The sequence below is a fragment of the Salmo salar genome, chromosome 06 (assembly GCF_965601325.2).
Source record: "Salmo salar chromosome 06, fSalSal1, whole genome shotgun sequence".
Classification (NCBI taxonomy): Eukaryota; Metazoa; Chordata; class Actinopteri; order Salmoniformes; family Salmonidae; genus Salmo; species Salmo salar.
The window spans coordinates 63,071,375-63,086,822 of record NC_138296.1 but is presented as its reverse complement, the minus strand read 5'-3'; the positions used below and the strand labels follow the sequence as shown (position 1 = coordinate 63,086,822).

General features: G+C 42.9%; 1 protein-coding gene across 1 annotated transcript in view; it reads right to left on the bottom strand.

Annotated features, from left to right (window-relative positions):
* Positions 1 to 4,001: 4,001 nt before the first annotated feature.
* Positions 4,002 to 15,448, bottom strand: part of LOC106607733 (laminin subunit alpha-4-like) — a 30,275-nt gene continuing 18,828 nt past the window's right edge. Inside the window, exons 25-40 of the mRNA XM_014205004.3 lie at positions 15,242 to 15,413; positions 14,928 to 15,059; positions 14,662 to 14,804; positions 14,354 to 14,483; positions 14,103 to 14,240; positions 12,397 to 12,530; positions 12,064 to 12,219; positions 11,513 to 11,657; positions 10,954 to 11,147; positions 8,955 to 9,144; positions 7,106 to 7,261; positions 6,440 to 6,599; positions 5,648 to 5,778; positions 5,467 to 5,560; positions 5,213 to 5,332; positions 4,002 to 5,009 (exon numbers count right to left, since the gene is read on the bottom strand). Coding sequence (XP_014060479.3) covers positions 4,864 to 5,009; positions 5,213 to 5,332; positions 5,467 to 5,560; positions 5,648 to 5,778; positions 6,440 to 6,599; positions 7,106 to 7,261; positions 8,955 to 9,144; positions 10,954 to 11,147; positions 11,513 to 11,657; positions 12,064 to 12,219; positions 12,397 to 12,530; positions 14,103 to 14,240; positions 14,354 to 14,483; positions 14,662 to 14,804; positions 14,928 to 15,059; positions 15,242 to 15,413 — 2,341 coding nt within the window. The 3' untranslated portion in view covers positions 4,002 to 4,863. The remainder of the gene's footprint in view (positions 5,010 to 5,212; positions 5,333 to 5,466; positions 5,561 to 5,647; positions 5,779 to 6,439; positions 6,600 to 7,105; positions 7,262 to 8,954; positions 9,145 to 10,953; positions 11,148 to 11,512; positions 11,658 to 12,063; positions 12,220 to 12,396; positions 12,531 to 14,102; positions 14,241 to 14,353; positions 14,484 to 14,661; positions 14,805 to 14,927; positions 15,060 to 15,241; positions 15,414 to 15,448) is intronic.

The following is a 15,448-nucleotide window of genomic DNA, read 5'->3' as shown; positions in this document are numbered from 1 at the left end:
GTATTTGGTTTTAAATATACAGTTGAAGTCGGAAGTTTACGTACACTTAGGTTGGAGTCATTAAAACTGGTTTTTCAACCACTCCACAAATTTCTTGTTAACAAACTATAATTTTGGCAAGTCGGTTAGGACATCTACTTAGTGCATGACACAAGTAATTTTTCCAACAATTGTTTACAGACAGATTATTTCACTTGTAATTCACCATATCACAATTCCAGTGGGTCAGAAGTTTACATACAATAAGTTGACTGTGCCTTTAAACAGATTGGAAAATTCCAGAAAATTATGTCATGGCTTTAGAAGCTTCTGATAGGCTAATTGACATCATTTGAGTCAATTGGAGGTACCTGTGGATGTATTTCAAGGCCTACCTTCAAGCTCACTGCCTCTTTGCTTGACATCATGGGAAAATCAAAAGAAATCAGCCAAGAGCTCAGAAAAAAAAATTGTAGACCTCCACAAGTCGGGATCATCCTTGGGAGCAATTTCCAAACGCCTGAAGGTACCACGTTCATCTGTACAAACAATAGTACGCAAGTATAAACACCATGGGACCACGCAGCCGTCATACCGCTCAGGAAGGAGACGCCTTCTGTCTCCTAGAGATGAACGTACTTTGGTGCGAAAAGTGCAAATCAATCCCAGAACAACAGCAAAGGACCTTGTGAAGATGCTGGAGGAAACAGGTACAAAAGTATCCATATCCACAGTAAAACGAGTCCTGTATCGACATAACCTGAAAGGTCACTCAGCAAGGAAGAAGCCACTGCTCCTAAACCGCCATAAAAAAGCCAGACTACGGTTTGCAACTGCACATGAGGACAAAGATCGTACTTTTTGGAGAAATGTCCTCTGGTCTGATGAAACAAAAATAGAACTGTCTGGCCATAATGACCATCGTTATGTTTGGAGGAAAAAGGGGGAGGCTTGCAAGCCGAAGAACATCATCCCAACCGTGAAGCATGGGGGTGGCAGCATCATGTTGTGGGGTTGCTTTGCTGCTGGAGGGACTGGTGCACTTCACCAAATAGATGGCCGCATGAGGGAGGAAAATTATGTGGATAAATTGAAGCAACATCTCAAGACTTCAGTCAGGAAGTTAAAGCTTGGTAGCAAATGGGCCTTCCAAATGGACAATGATTAAAGCATACTTCTGAAGTTGTGACAAAATGGCTTAAGGACAACGAAGTCAAGGTATTGGAGTGGCCATCACTAAGTCCTAACCTCAATCCCATAGAAAATTTGTGGGCAGAACTGAAAAAACGTGTGTAAGCAAGGAGGCCTACAATCCTGACTCAGTTACACCAGCTCTGTCAGGAGGAATGGACCAAAATTCACCCAACTTATTGTGAGAAACTTTTGGAAGGCTACCAGAAACGTTTGACCCAAGTTAAACAATTTAAAGGCAATGCTACCAAATACTAATTGAGTATACGTAAACTTCTGACCCACTAGGAATATGATGAAAGAAATTAAAGTGGAAATAAATGATTCTCTCTACTATTATTCTGACATTTCACATTCTTAAAATAAAGTGGTGATCCTAACTGACCTAACAGGGATTTTTTACTAGGATTAAATGTCAGGAATTGTGAAAAACTGAGTTTAAATGTATTTGGCTAAGGTGTATGTAAACTTTCAACTTCAACTGTACTTAAGTATCAAATGTAATTGCTACAATATACTTAAGTATCAAAAGTATAAACCATTTCAAATTCCTTATATTAACCAAACCAGACGGCACTATTTTCTTGTTTTCAAAATTTACGGATAGCCAGGGGCACACTCCAACACTCAGAAATAATTTACAAATTAATTATTTGTGTTTGTGAGTCTGCAAGATCAGAGGCAATAGGGATAACCAGGGATGTTTTCTTGATAAGCGTGTGAATTTGACAATTTTCCTTTCCTGCTATCCATGCAAAATGAAGTTAGCTAGCTAAATTGAAACTGCTGGGGGAAAGGTACCTAGCTGACTCTCACCATAATCACTGCAGTGTAGCTAATGTTAGCTAGGTTTCTAGAAAATAAAACTATAGCTATATTTTAAAGACTTGTTGCTGACTTTTGAACCCTTTTTGTCAGAGTACTTAATTCCACTGCCTGTTTATTTATTAATTGGTGACTGGAAAAGTTGCAAAGAAATATGTCCATCCAAATTTCACTGCAAATAGACTAATAGGCTGTATTGGTTGGGTATCATTTGGCTGATGTGGACATTTACATAACAGGCTGACCACACCGCTGGCATCGCGTGCGCGAGCATTGCAAAATAAATTTAGAAATCTATGTTATTCAATTATTGCATCCAAACTGCTCGCGTGCGCCAACGAGCGTCTGCGTTGCCAAGGGCTAAAATAGAAATCATATTTCTGACGCAGATTATATTTCTGACGCAGATCGCGCTGCAAGGTCCTGCCTCTCCTATCTCCTCATTGGTTTATAGAAGCAGGTACCCACGTGCCATCTCCTCATTGGTTAGACCCACATGGGTGACTGAAAGACGAACGAGGTCAGTGGCGGTAATGCACCTAATTTATGAAATTTGCCAATCGCAATATAAAGTCAAGAGAAGAAAAAGCCTGGAAGGAAGAGAGATGACTAGAAACAATTCAGTTGACCGTTTTATGTGTGGATTAATTGGTAGAGTAGAGGACCTTGTGCATTTCAGGTAAAATAACAACTCAATGTTTATCTCAGGACAAATTAGCTAGCAACAGCAAGCAAGCTAAATAGGACAAATTAGCTAGCAAGTGCAAGCTAACTAGCTAAATTGCCATAAATGTTTAATGCTTTTTGACCTGTCCCCAAATTAATATAATTGGTTCAAAGTTTGTTTTGATATTTTAACCTGCTTGTCGTAATCGAGTTTGGTGTGGGGGGACAAAATACATTTATGTACAATGGCGCACGCGCTCAGCCGGTTTAGGTTCCGTGTGACTGTTTAGTTAGCGAAGTTACCGACTTATAGGCATATTGTTATTCATGTTTTTGTTATTGCATTTTAGGTGGAGAGGGAGTAAGATCGCATGAAAGCAGCATGCTGCCACAACCACTGAATACTGGGGCCTGCCTTGGAGTATTGTTGTATTCATTTCCACCACGTGCCTAGAAATCATATGACGAACCTGCATAGACTAACAAAGGAAAATTGTGTATAGGTTTTTGTTCCAGTACTTCACTAACACATCATTCAACTAATTGTGGTCTAAATTGAACAAAAACTTGCACAGTTTAGTCCCCTGGGACAGAAATCACCCAAGTCTGTATTATTGAAGGAGCTTCCAAAGTTACAAGCTTCAATTCTGCATGATAGAGAATAACATGTGTGGAACTATTTCTATCATGATTGTACTTGCAAATCTCATCCTACAAATTGACAAAACTTCCTTCAACGTGACAACAGTGACAGAACTCTGAGCGAGCACAGATTCAAAATATTCATAGTCGGAAATGGACTTGCAATAATTTTGAAAATAAATGATGCTTTCAAATCTTATTGAATGTATTCAAATGTAGAGTTAAAAGTTTTCAGACCGTTATTAAACCTTTCACACGTCCTGATACAAGCTTGCAAAAATAAATTACACATTTTGCAAATTGTACTTGCTACCACGAAACTCAATTTGCGACCACAAAATGTAAAATACAAATTCACATAGTTCTGTCATGATTTATAATCCCATATAACAAACTCTTTCTCATCCTCAGAAGTACACTAAATAAAAACAGTCCTCTTCTCATAATCCTCTCAGCATTTACTTTACCCATCACTCTTTCCACCAGGTTAGATATCTCAAATGGATTCCTCATGTTTGGCAACTCAATATGCCCCTTCTCAATCTCCCACGTTTCCCATTCTTTTGGACCATAGTCCAATCTTCCTCGCTTTCACCGCCATTAGTTCCAAGATCTACACCTAATCCTGCCATCTTTTTCTCCTTTCCGGCCTCTCTCTTTCTGTGTGTGTAAGGGGAATAAACCAATAACAGCAAGGATTTTAGAATATACATTTTATTCATCAGAAAGTAAGTAGAAAAACTACACTGTGACAAAGCAATGAAGACAATTTTGTTACGTACAGATGTGGCACTATTGAGATGTAGGGATAGGGTGGTGGAAGCATTGTCTGGAACTAGACTTGGCTGCACTCCTACAGTACATCACAGCTCTCTGACAAAAATATAAACTATGCTTTAGGGTTCTATCAACCAAACCAATCCCTTTGGAGTGGGAGTCTGGATTTATGAGTTCTGTCAATGTAGATTAAAGGCCCAATGCAGCCTTTTATATATATATATAGGGGAGTGGAAGAGTGGAAAACTAGAAACGAAAATCCCGCCCATGCAAACCTGCTGATTAGAAGGTCTTTTGTAGATTGTATTTTCAACCAGCTACTATCAGGAAATAACACTGATAAAAAATGTTCTTACACTTTTACAGTGTTAGTTTCATCAGCTGTTGTACAATATTATATAAAACAATGCATTTTGACTGTACTGGGCCTTTAAGAAAATGAAGATACCTTCTCATAGGGTGATACATTTACAAGCCTTCTTAAGTTGGCTATAATATGAGCAGTGGTCCTTAATCACATCATGTTGCAGTCCAACTCTTTTGGGGGGATATTTTCTCATGTGAAACTAATTCATATGGGAGGGTTGGTTACGTTGCCGTGTCATTTTCTTTTCCAAATTAAAACAAACATTGTTCTAGTTAACATCAAACAAGAATAGACAATTTAAAACACAATGAAAATGGCTTTTCATGCTTTATTGACAGTGCGGAAACTTGTTAGGAAGCAGAATTTGGTCAGTCGTGTTGCTGGAGAGCTGGGCTGTATTCGTTATGACAGGGCCTTTAGGCAGCTGGACAGGAGCCCACACTGACGGACCCGCTGACCAGGGCAGCTTTGCTGAAGGCCACTTGGCTCTCGTTCACCGTCAGGTTCCTCATACAGCCTGTGTAGGCCCTCCTAGTGGCAATGCCCTCTGAGAGAAGAGATTCTAGGAAGATATATAATAAACAACATTATAAACACATTTCCTTTTATTTTGCAAACTCAAGGTTGATAGTGCTGCCTCACCCTGTAACCTAAGTACTCACAGTTTGGATGTGTTTTGTTAGTTGGAATGTCAGATATTGTGTCTAGCAAAAACTATTTTGTGTGAAGTTCAGTCGTCTTGAAATGCATGGTTTTGCCACTGACCTGGAGCTCCACCAATGAACACAGGGGCCCTGGCACTCTGGGTACTGGGGTGGAGAGGTCCCACCACATGGTTGACATCTGAGTCCACATCCAGCTGGATTACATTGGCATCTCGGATCACTGAACCAGAGGCAGAAAGGACAACAGAACACATTGTCAGCCACTGCACATAACATGGGCCAATCATTGCAAATGAACCGTGGTCCCATACTGTTTAAATCAGGGGCAGTCAATGCAATAAAGAGATCTCTTACCTGTGATCCTGTGCCAGCTCCCATCACACAGACCCAGTCTGGGAGTGACCTGAGTGAAGAACTCACGGACCCCATTGTTCACCAGCACCACCACCTGTGAGCATAGAACAATACTCGCATTGAAGATCTACTAATAGCAAATTATCAAATTACGACTGATTGCTTTGTATTAGTCGCTTACCGCTCCTTGATGAATATACATGGTTAAGTACTCCTCTGCTGCTGTGTAGACATGCAGTAGTACCCCTGACGCCACACGAGGGCGCACCTCTACCACCAGCTCAAACTTCCGCCCCAGGTTGAACGTGTCATCTGAAGGAGACGGACAGAGTAATTCAAGTAAAGACTGCTCTACCAGCCCCTCCGTCCGTTTGGAACCTCATCTTTAACGCCTGTAACCTGGAATGTTTTACTGCACTTCGGCCCAATGGGGCGTGTGCACATGTGAAACTTAGCCAGCCACAGTAGGGTGTGAAATTGCTCTGCGCTCGTTCAAACAGCTGCAGCTTGGCTTCCAAGACCTTGGAGCCTGCAGCTCTCCTCCGCGCCCTCAACTTTCCCACCAGGCCAAATTTTCACCACAGCTGCACGTGGGATATCAAATTCCGATATCCTGACTAGAGCCTCTCTGCTTCCCCGTCTCTGTGGTGATTGGTGAGCGGCCCAGGGGTTTTGTCTGCTTTCCAGAGAAAATCTAACGTGGCGTGTGATATAACTGACACATTGTTTCCAAACAGCTCCAGGCCCTGCCAAAGTCAACCGTGTACAATGATAGGATGGAGTATGTCCTGAAGATTGCAGGAAAATCAATGTTTCACAAGCTTTTTCTTTGGTATCATACTTCAAATTAATCTGGTAGGGTTCAGCCACAGTATAACGCCAGAAGGGCCTTGAGGATAATCATATGCCATTACTTTCTTAATTCCTAGCAAAATGGAGAGGCTTGGCAAAGTGTGTTTTGTTTGTGTCTTACCCAAGACGACATATCCTCCCTCTTCAGAGAAGTATGTCCCCGGCTCAGAGAGTCCCTCGAAGCACGGCGTCACCCCGAAGGTCTGGGACACGGAGGACAGCCATTGGCCATTCAGCTGGAAGTTCTTCACACAGCCAGTGAAGCTGTACGCAGAGTTTCTCTATTGGAGACAAATACAGCACAGGAAAGTGTAAATGGGTGGTAGTACAGATATCTGTACGTAATATGTTCCACTAACAGGCCCCAGAGAGGGGTCACGTTGATGGTTTATTGTTTTCTGTGGGAAACGTATTGTCTGAGCACAGCAGTCTGAAGTGAAAATACTTGGATGGCTCCCAGTGTGAACATATAATGCCAGAAAAGACTAGAGGACTGTAAATCATTCCAGACATCTCTTATAATGTTCTTTATCGAAAGGTCAGGATCTTGACTTTTTTGTTCTTATACATTCTTGGCCAGGGTTTTCATATGTTTCCAGGTTTCCACTGTAAAAACATTCTGCTCCATTTTTCTTCAGTAGGCTATAAGGTCCTGCTCTGTGTCCCAAATTCCACCTCATTCCCTATATAGTGCACAACTTTTTGACCCGGGTGAAAAGTAGTACACTACATAGGGAATAGGGTACCATTTGGGATGCAGACCTGGGCACTAAGGGGTGTATCATACCAGTATGTTCTGCTGGGCCCTCCCTGGTGGCACCCCTCCCACATAGAGGGTACTGCTGATGTGCCAGGAGACGTTGGAGCCCTGAGCTCTATCCTCCAGCAGTGTCAGCCCATCAATAATTAATCGGCCCAGATTCCCATCACGAATAAAAATAACCTGCAGGAGGAGAGACAAGACAGGGATGTTACACTGTAGGTTAGAACTATGTCACTGCTGAAAACAAGTGGCTTATCCCATAGAACAATCTATTTATGTGTGACAGATGTCAGAGGTAAAAGTTATGTATTTTATGATATGGTTAATAAGTACACTACCGGTCAAAAGTTTTAGAACACCTACTCATTCAAGGGTTTTTCTTTATTTTTACTATTTTATACATTGTAGAAAAATAGTGAAGACATCAAAACTATGAAATAACACATGGAATCATGTAGTAACCAAAAAAGTGTTAAACAAATGAAAAAATATTTTATATTTGAGATTCTTCAAATAGCCACCCTTTGTCTTGATGACAGCTTGGCATTCTCTCAACCAGCTTCACTTGGAATGTTTTTCCAACAGTCTTGAAGGAGTTCCCACATATGCTGAGCACTTGCTGGCTGCTTTTCCTTCACTCTGCGATCCGACTCATCCCAAACCATCTCAATTTGGTTGAGGTCGGGAGACTGTGGGGGCCAGGTCATCTGATGCAGCACTCCATCACTCTCCTTCTTGGTAAAATATCCTTTACACAGCCTGGAGGTGTGTTGGGTCATTGTCCTGTTGAAAAATAAATGATAGTACCACAAAGCCCAAACCAGATGGGGTGGCGTATCGCTGCAGAATGCTGTGGTTGCCATGCTGGTTAAGTGTGCCTTGAATTCTAAATAAATCACAGACAGTGTCACCAGCAAACCACCCCCACACCATGACACCTCCTCCTCCATGCTTTACGGTGGAAAATACACATGCGGAGATCCTCCGTTCACCCACACTGCATCTCACAAAGACATGGCGGTTGGAACCAGTTTAGACTCCAAACCAAAAGACTGGTGGAAATTTGTCCAATGTCCATTGCTCATGTTTCTTGGCCCAAGAAAGTGTCTTCTTCTTATTGGTGTCCTTTAGTAGTGGTTTCTTTGCAGCAATTCGACCATGAAGGCCTGATTCACACAGTTGCCTCTGAACAGTTGTGTTGAGATGTGTCTGTTACTTGAACTCTGTGAATCATTTATTTGGGCTGCAATTTCTGAGGCTGGTAACTCTAATGAACTTATTCTCTGCAGTCTTCCATTCCTGTGGCGGTCCTCATGAGAGCCAGTTTCATCATAGCGCTTGATGGTTTTTGAGGCTGCACAAAGTTCTTGAAATGTTCCATATTGATTGACCTTCATGTCTTAAAGTAATGATGGACTGTCGTTTCTCTTTTGCTTATTTGAGCTGTTCTTGCCATAATATGGACTTGGTATTTTACCAAATAGGGCTATCTTCTGTATACCCCTTTACCTTTTCACAACACAACTGATTGGCTCAAACACATTAAGAAGGAAAGAAATTCCACAAGTGAACTTTTAAGAAGGCACACCTGTTAATTGAAATGGATTCCAGGTGACTACCTCATGAAGCAGGTTGAGAGAATGCCAAGAGTGTGCAAAGCTGTCATCAAGGCAAAGTGTGGCTATTTGAAGAATCTAAATATAAAATATATTTTGATTTGTTTAACAATTTTTTGGTTACTACATGATTCCATATGTGTTATTTCATAGTTTTGATGTCTTCACTATTATTCACTAAAATAGTAAAAATAAAGAAAAACCCTTGAATGAGTAGGTGTTCTAAAACTTTTGACCGATAGTGTATATTTACTTACATTGTGCCATGTTCCGTCGTTGTACTTCTCTGGGCTCTTGACCTTGACCTGTTGTTGACCCAGGTTGAAGGTGTACACCAGCTTCCCATGGGAAAAGAACAGAGCCATGTAGTTGTCCTCTGCCTCGTCTGATGCATAAAAGATGAGGCCGAACGAGGACTGGGTCTTCAGGGACAGGGAGAAGTGAGACCTGGGGGTAAAAGGTGCATTATAAACCGGGTTGTTCGAGACCTGAATGCTGATTGGTAGAAAGCTGTGGTATATTTAAGTAATAAGGCCTAATAAGGGTTTGAGGGCCTTATTGCTTTTATAAAACGGTTACCATAATACGGTTTAGAAAAACATGAATTACTTTTTCTCAGTAAAACATGATTTTAACGGGTAAATTCGTTTTTGCATTCTGTAGTTGCTACCCAAGCGTGCTGGTCGTTAGTTATTTTCTAATGTTTTGACCCAGTCGTTAATTCGAATCATTCTACGTTGCTATGCTAAACAAATCATTGGCTTGTAGCTAGCAGATAATCAATGATGATGAGAGACAATAACTTCAATAAATATTGATTTAATAAGTATCCAATAGGCCTACATAGGCCGCACTGCTCTGATTAATGAATTAATGGGATTCTGAGTGTTTACGGTTTCCATGGTGAATTATTAGTTTTGCGTTAATTTATGGGCTAGCTAGCTAGCCTACAGGCACGGGAGAGACCGCATTTGTAAAATGAAACATTGTTGCACAACTAGTAGAGGCATACAGGTAGGTTTATACAACCCCCAACTGTTGCAAACCAAGTAGCAGCATGGGAAAATAAAGCTGTAGATGCTTTTTTCCCAGAGGGAATTATGACATTAACACGTCATGGTTGTCCCACAACTCCCGCATATCAACCAATCAGCATCCAGTATCCTAACAACCTTTTTTATAACAGACCTATACCCACGAGTGTGACACAAAAAAATGTTATACTGTTGTCATTATGTTGGTAGCAATAAGGCACCTTGGGAGTTTATGGTATATGGCCAATATACCATGGCTGACTTCTGTATCCAGGCACTCCGCGTTGCGTCGTGCTTAAGAACAGCCCTTAGCCGTGGTATAGTGGCCATATACCACACTACCTCGTGCCTTATTGCTTAATTATACTATACTCAGACCATTACTCAGAGACCCAGAGTAAAGTGCATGTGACTAGTACTTAGACCAAGAAAACAGAGTGGAGTTCATGTGTAGAGTGGGCTCATGATTGACCTCTGGTTGACCTCTGGTTGACTTCTGCTTGACCTATCACCTATGTTGTACCCCCAGGTTGTGGCCCAAATGTCACCATATTCCCTTCACAGTGTACTACCTTTATACAGAGCCCTATAGATGCGGTGAAGAAGTCATTTGAATGCAGACCATGGGGGGATAGAGGAAGGATGCAGGATTGATCTAACAAAGTGGATATTTGTCAATTCCGTCATGGTTGATTTATTGGAACAGGCCCACAATGTGGTTAATAAAGTCTGATATGGATATCTTTGGTTGTTTTTGCATAACATTTAGAAGTTGTCCCTTTTCAGGTTGAGAAGTGTCTGCTAAATGCTAACTCCCGTTCATAAAAATGACTTTGACTACCACCACCGATGTATGCTAGCTACTCTATGCTACCAGCTTATAACTGTAATGCAGTTGATTGGTGACGATGACATGAACGTGTTGGGGTTGACATCCATAAAAGCATTATACTCAGATTTTTACCTCAACATAGTGTGAAATACACATATAAACACTAGCCTACATGTAGGATCATTTTGCTGGGGGGCAATGAGGAGATTGGGGATCTTTCCCAGACAGCATCTTTAACCCAGGCGTTTCCATGGCATTTCCATTGTTTTGGTTGAGTTCCATTGACCTCTTTACCACATCTATGGGCCCTGGTCAAAAGTAGTACACTATATAGGGAATAGGGTGCTATTTGGGATGCATCCCAGGTGTTCTTCCCTTTCCTGGCCTTACCTCTCAGCGAGGGACTCTGGGATGTCAGTGTACTCCTGCCTGCTGTTGGCGATACCCCCGTAGTGGTGGGCGTGGCGGGTGGCATGGGGCCTGGCGGACAGGTAGCATGGTGTCTCTTCTGTCGCTCCTGGCTCCTGGTCATCACTGTTCAGTCCCAACAGGCCTTGTGGCTGGTTTTTCTTGTCTCTGCCCACCTTAGTGAGAGAAGGGAAGTTACTTGACTGTTAGTAGTGGGTCAATGCATGCCTATTGTTCAGTATACAGTATCATCTTTAAAGATCGAAATTAGGGGAAGCAGCACTACTGTTTGCCCCAGCGCCTTTGTTATTGTGGGGAATGGCGCCTCCGGCAGCATTGTTGTTTGGAGTAACTTCTTTGTTATTGTAGTATCCCTAACGGATGTGGCAGTATCACCAATTAAGGATTCCATCTTTAAGTGTTTATGGACTCTTTTAAGACTTGAATGAATACTGATGACTTTTGTATCCGTCAGGCATAAGCTTTTAGAAGCTAAACTCGGGTTCAATGACATGTATTTAAATTATCTTTATTTCTTTACCTTCCTAATATGGCCCTGCTTGGAGTTTTTGCTGTGCTTTGAGAGCAGGGCAGCGGGCGGTCGCTCCACAGGGCAGTCCTGCAGGGAGGTCTGGACATTCTCAGTGTACTTCTGAAAGTCCTCAGGCTCAATGTCCCTGTCTTGTCTAGAGAGAGAGAGAGAGAGAAAGAGAAAGAGAGAGAGAGAGAGAGAGAGAGAGAGACTAGCAACTCAGTGCCAAAGACATAAGAACCATAGAGATACACACACACACAACTCTGTCTCCATGGAAACAAACTCCATGTCCTCCCACTCGGCTCTCAACAGCAGCTCTGCCTGGCTTTCTTCCTCTCATAGATACAGCTAGGCAGCAAGGTTTTCACCAACCCGACCTGAGCCAGATGTCCAATGAGCTTGCTATCATAACAACGTTCTCTGGAGATAGGTGTGTAAAACCTTGGACTCGTTCACTTGCTAATATTAGATGCAATCCATTACACTCCATGACGTCAAACGCATAAGGCTTTTAATGTGGTCCGAGTGCTGTGGCAGTGAGAGAGGGGCCAGGTCACCTGCTGATGTAGGCGTAGCTGATGCAGCCAGTGAAGTTCTTGATGCTACTACTGGGAGAGCCTCCTAAGTAGAAGCTCCTCACTGTGGAGGCTGAGGCGGGGGAGGACGGACGTTTCTTCTCATGCTTGTCTTTGTCATCCACCACCAGCTCATATCTGATGGAGATAGATAGTTATCGGTCAATTGTTACAGTGAACAAATATAATACATTTTGCTTTTAAATCACACTTTTAAATATGAAGAGATATGTATGTGGCTTGACAGCGAGGCAATCCGTAAAAAATACTTGCCAGATAAAGGGAGATGTTTTTTACGGTACATAGGATTCTTACTTGTCATTATTCGCTGAAGCTACCAGGAAATGGGTCATTCCATCGTTGTACTGCTTCTTCTGTGATTTGACTCTGGTGCCCCTGGAGTTCAATACCACTGCTCCGTTCTCCAGAGCGATGGTAAACTCATCAGACTGAAGGAGGAATAGAGTTTGGAGTTGAACAACAGTTGTATTTCCTTTGCAGTTCCTTTGGAACTCATAAACTCCTCAGCAAAAAAAAGAAACATCCCTTTTTCAGGACATCCCTTTACAATCTTCATTGTAAAGGGTTTAAACAGTGTTTCCCATGCTTGTTCAATGAACAATAAACAATTAATGAACATGCACCTGTGGAACGGTCATTAAGACACTAACAGTTTACAGACGGTAGGCAATTAAGATCACAGTTATGAAAACTTAAAACACTAAAGAGGCCTTTCTACTGACTCTGAAAAACACCAAAAGGAAGATGCCCAGGGTCCCTGCTCATCTGCGTGAACGTGCCTTAGGCATGCTGCAAGGAGGCATGAGGACTGCAGATGTGGCCAGGGCAATAAATTGCAATGTCCGTACTGTGAGACGCATAAGACAGCGCTACATGGAGACAGGATGGACAGCTGATCGTCCTCGCAGTGGCAGAACACGTGTAACAACACCTGCACAGGCTCGGTACATCCGAACATCACACCTGTGGGACAGGTACAGGATGGCAACAACAATTGCATGAGTTACACCAGGAACGCACAATCCCTCCATCAGTGCTCAGACTGTCCGCAATAGGCTGAGAGAGGCTGGACTGAGGGCTTGTAGGCCTGTTGTAAGGCAGGTCCTCACCAGACATCACCGGCAACAACGTTGCCTATGGGCACAAACCCACCGTCGCTGGACCAGACAGGACTGGCAAAAAGTGCTCTTCACTGACGAGTCATGGTTTTGTCTCACCAGGGGTGATGGTCGGATTTGCGTTTATCGTCGGAGGAATGAGCGTTACATCGAGGCTTGTACTCTGGAGCGGGATCGATTTGGAGGTGGAGGGTCCGTCATGGTCTGGGGCGTGGTGTCACAGCATCATCGGACAGAACTTGTTGTCATTGCAGGCAATCTCAACACTGTGCGTTACAGGGAAGACATCCTCCTCCCTCATGTGGTACCCTTCCTGCAGGCTCATCCTAACATGACCCTCCAGCATGACAATGCCACCAGCCATACTGCTCGTTCTGTGCGTGATTTCCTGCAAGACAGGAATGTCAGTGTTCTGCCATGGCCAGCGAAGAGCCCGGATCTCAATCCCATTGAGCACGTCTGGGCCCTGTTGGATCGGAGGGTGAGGGCTTGGGCCATTCCTGCCAGAAATGTCCAGGAATTTGCAGGTGCCTTCGTGGAAGTGGGTAACATCTTACAGCAAGAAACGGCAAATCTGGTGCAGCCCATGAGGAGGAGATGCACTGCAGTACTTAATGCAGCTGGTGGCCACACCAGATACTGACTGTTACTTTTGATTTTGACCCCCCCTTTGTTCAGGGACACATTATTCCATTTCTGTTGGTCACATGTCTGTGGAACTTGTTCAGTTTATGTCTCAGTTGTTGAATCTTGTTATGTTCATACACATATTTACACATGTTAAGTTTGCTGAAAATAAACGCAGTTGACAGTGAGAGGACGTTTCTTTTTTTGTTGAGTTTATGAAACAAATAAATACAATTCAGGCAAGAATCAATATACCCCTTCGATGTGGTAGAACAGGAGACCAGTAGGCTGCAGTGTCCTGAAGTTAAGGCCACCCTCGAAGGCGTCGAAGGGAGATATCTTTGCTGCAGACCCCAGGTAGCTCTCTCCAGTGAAGTAGGCTTTACGGGACATCTGTTAGAATCCAAGACACAACAGGGACATTGTCAACTATTGTAGTTCAGTTGATTCTGTATACACCACCAATGCTTTGTCTAATAGCATTTGCTATGGACTACAGTACATACAAAGGACTCCTCAGGACAACCGCTGCTGATGCCAATAGTGCCTGGTTCCTCCAGGAGGTTAAAGTCTTTCTTCTGGAACTGGAAGCCCTTCACACAGCCCTTCAGCCCCATCAGGGAGGACAGCTCAGGCCTGGGAATATGCTCATAGTCACATAGGGCCTGCTGTCCAACTGTACTCAGTGTAATGCTAATGTAATAATCTGTTGATATTGTGTTGCAATTGTCAACTATGCTTACAAAGTTAGACCTCTTAAGGTCCTTGGATTGGTGTGAGGAAGTGCATGTGTGTGATTAGATATCTGACTCACCTGGAGAGGAGAATATGCGAGGGGGCCCCTCCTATGTAGATATCGGAGAAGGGCAACGTTTTTTTCTCATTCTCCATGGACTTCACGTGACTCTTGTCCACCAATAGAATGATCTTCTTGGAGTAATGATAGATGACTGACACCTATAAAAAGAACAGCACAGCTTAGATTGGATTAGGCCTACTGTTGAAAGGAAATTGATTTCATTCACATCTCAATAGGCACACCCCTGCCGACAAAAAGACAATGGGCTGATTTAGATTTACCTCATGGTATCTTGCGTCATTGATCTGTAGTTTAGGTAAGTTACTCTCCATGACGATCGGGCCTCCGCTGAAGCCAAAGTCGTACATGAGACGTAGGAAGCCATTCTTCAACTCTAACAGGAAGAAGTTGTCCTGGAAAGAATTATTGAACAGTTTTTTCTAGAGTCATTTTTCCCAGTAACATGATGCAGAACAAGTATCGGTAAATCTCTCTATGCTCTCTGAAGAATTGCAAGGCATAGCATTGCATCGCTGACCGACTGACTATGTTGCTTGTTCAAAAATACAGGGGACATTTTCACTACTATATTTACCCCGGTGACCATGAGTAACAGGATGCCGTTGTTTGCTACAGTCCGAACAGCAATGTCAAACCGGGTGACGATGCCAAATTTACCCCTCCTCTCCATGTTGTTGATGAGGGCATATCCAGTTCCGTCAAACAGGTAGCTGGCGATACGACTCTGTGAGAATGCCAGCTTATACCTGATACGGGAAAGAAAACAATGTTAAGTCGAAAT